The sequence below is a fragment of the Hydractinia symbiolongicarpus genome, chromosome 7, assembly GCF_029227915.1.
Source record: "Hydractinia symbiolongicarpus strain clone_291-10 chromosome 7, HSymV2.1, whole genome shotgun sequence".
Lineage (NCBI taxonomy): Eukaryota > Metazoa > Cnidaria > Hydrozoa > Anthoathecata > Hydractiniidae > Hydractinia > Hydractinia symbiolongicarpus.
In genome coordinates this window covers 18,914,861-18,917,352 of record NC_079881.1, presented here as the reverse complement: position 1 = coordinate 18,917,352, position 2,492 = coordinate 18,914,861, and the positions used below count along the sequence as shown (strand labels likewise).

The 2,492-nt window shown below is 44.6% G+C and overlaps 1 protein-coding gene across 1 annotated transcript; it reads left to right on the top strand.

Annotated features, from left to right (window-relative positions):
• The first annotated feature begins 1,212 nt into the window (after positions 1 to 1,212).
• LOC130648592 (protein adenylyltransferase fic-1-like) lies at positions 1,213 to 2,034 on the top strand. The gene has a single exon (XM_057454644.1). It carries the CDS (start codon positions 1,213 to 1,215, stop codon positions 2,032 to 2,034), a length of 822 nt encoding a protein of 273 aa, XP_057310627.1.
• Positions 2,035 to 2,492: the final 458 nt, after the last annotated feature.

Genomic DNA, 2,492 nt, shown 5'->3' with positions numbered 1-2,492 from the left:
GCTTTGCTACATGGACACAGATAGTTTCGTCTACCACATCAAAACAGACGATGTCTATAAAGATATCGCAGGTGACGTTGAATCAAGGTTTGACACATCGAATTACAGTCCCGAAGACAAACGTCCCTTGCCTATTGGCAAAAACAAGAAAAAATTGTGCCTCATGAAGGATGTACTTGGTGGCAAAATCATGATCGAATTTGTTGCATTGAGGTCAAAAATGTATGCGTACAAGACACTCGAAGGATACGTGGAAAAGGAGGCAAAAGGTACAAAAAAGTGTGTCGTCAAGAAACAGATCACGTTCGCAGACTATTTGAACAGCCTGCAGACCTGTCAAAATTTGTATCGCACGCAACTGAGATTTACCAGTCGAAAACACGAGATTTTCACCGAAAAGCTGAACAAAATTGCGCTGAGTGTTGATGATGACAAGCGACTTCAAGCTCAAGGTGGGTTCACCTTTGCACATGGAACCAGTCCTGGATTAGTTTGCAAGCAAGAATTGCTCGCCAGGGTGTGGGTGTGCCAGGGTAAACCATGGATGTTTTGAGTCTTGCGGCTTTAAAAATTTATAAAAAATAAAAATGATGAACGACATCAGCCTCACTATAGCAATAATTCTTCCGTACGTCTTGATCGTGCTCTGCTTTTTGCGCTATAGAAGGCTTCTAATGAAGATGAGCGAGATTACAGCTATATTTGATGTTGTAGACACACCTGCGGAAGCCTTTCAACCCAAAGAAAAACCTATCGACAAACGTCAAGCTTTGAAAGAAGCTATACGCAAAGGCAAACAGCATCTCTTGCCGCAGAAATGTACTGAAAGCTTTGCTGACAAGGCATCAGATGAGGCGATCGAAAAAGCGTATGCGGAATTCGTTCAACGTGAAATTCACGAGAAGGGAGAAAAGACCGCCAAGGCACTACCTTCACATGCGATTAGCATGTACGCGAAGGCTGTAGGTAATGTTGTTCAACTCGATAGTGCGGAGGGTCTGAAAAAGGACATTGAGGAAGACCCAATTATCAAGGACTCCATGGCAGATTTGGGGATCCTTGTGTACTCTGCCTTTGGAAAATTTCTAGCGCCACTCTTGGTTGCTGCTCATACTATTAATCACACTCAGCTCTCCGTGAAGTCCAAGACAGATAAAGAGCGAGATGATGAACAGCAAGAAGAAAATGGGGAGCAGTCAGATATTTAACAAAATGGAAAAATTGAAAAGGCTGTATTGGATGGCAGACGAAGACGAGTACCGAAATGTCCTAAATAAAACTGCAAAGCTAGCCGAACTCTCGCGAAAGCGAAAAAACCACGCATACGTAGAGGAATTTCTAAAAGGGTGGGAAGCCCTGTTTGCGTACGGAACCTACGCATCCGAAGGAGAGGTAGACCCCAACTTTTCAGCATCTGAGGCCTGGAAGCTGATGCAGGATCTTGAAGACGCACACCTTGACGAAAAGACGAAAAGTTTCAAAAGGCAGATGATAAACTTTATGCGCGCTCTAAAGTGGATGCAGTGCTGCGGACGTCTCACGCCTGACAAAATCCAAGCCATCCATGAGATCATGATGCGCGGGGAAAAACACAGGAGCGGCAAACCCGTGCTGACAGGGAAATACAGGACGACTAAGGCATTCGCTGGTTTTCACGAATTTGCCCCTGTTTCTGCAATCCCAAGGTTAGTGATAGACGCCCTGGATCGATACTACTCTACAGAGACTGACGATCCGATATGGAACGCGGTGAGGTTGTTTATGGACTTGATTAATACCCATCCATTCGAAGATGGGAACGGGAGGCTATGTAGGCTGGTTATTTCCCACGTACTTGTGGAGAGTGGAATGAGTCTCTTTCCGGTTTTGCTTAGCTCGTTCCACAAACGCGGCAGGCGCCATTACATTCAGGCTGTTATAAGGTTTAAAGAGAGACCATCGTTATTTTACACGATGGTCTGTAGGTCTTTGGTGAAGGTATGGGATAATTTTGAGCAAAACTTGGCTCTACTAGAAAAGTCGAAGATTCACTGATTCGTCACTACAAGGAAATTTTGTAAAACTCTTTACAAAATTTTTAGCCCAAGCGTGCCTTTGGTCGTTTAAAACAGTAGATGGCTTTTCCTTCGTTGTAGGTCCCTGTTGAATCGACAGTCACCTCTACCCCCGATCTGGGCACTTCAGATAAAGACCTCTTTTCATCTACTATTTTTCCAAGAACAAGTCTAAATAAATGGGTGAAGAGCAATCTAACCAAGTCATAACCAAGAAGAATGAGGGTCGTGTTGCTGCTGGCAAGAGACTTGCTGAATGGAATCGCAAGAACAAGGCTGACTTACAGAAGAACTTGGACAAAAGTACTTCGCAAGAGGGTCAGGAACCTGTCGCAAGTCCTCACAAGTTCAGTGCATATCTATATGGCGCTGGAGGTATTGCCGTTCTTGCCGTTTGCGTGGCAGTTCATTATATACGTAAGAAGCCTAGCGTCGCCG

Excerpts from the sequence above, each read along its gene's own strand:
- LOC130648592 (XM_057454644.1), top strand. The coding sequence starts at position 1,213 with ATGGAAAAATTGAAAAGGCTGTATTGGATGGCAGACGAAGACGAGTAC.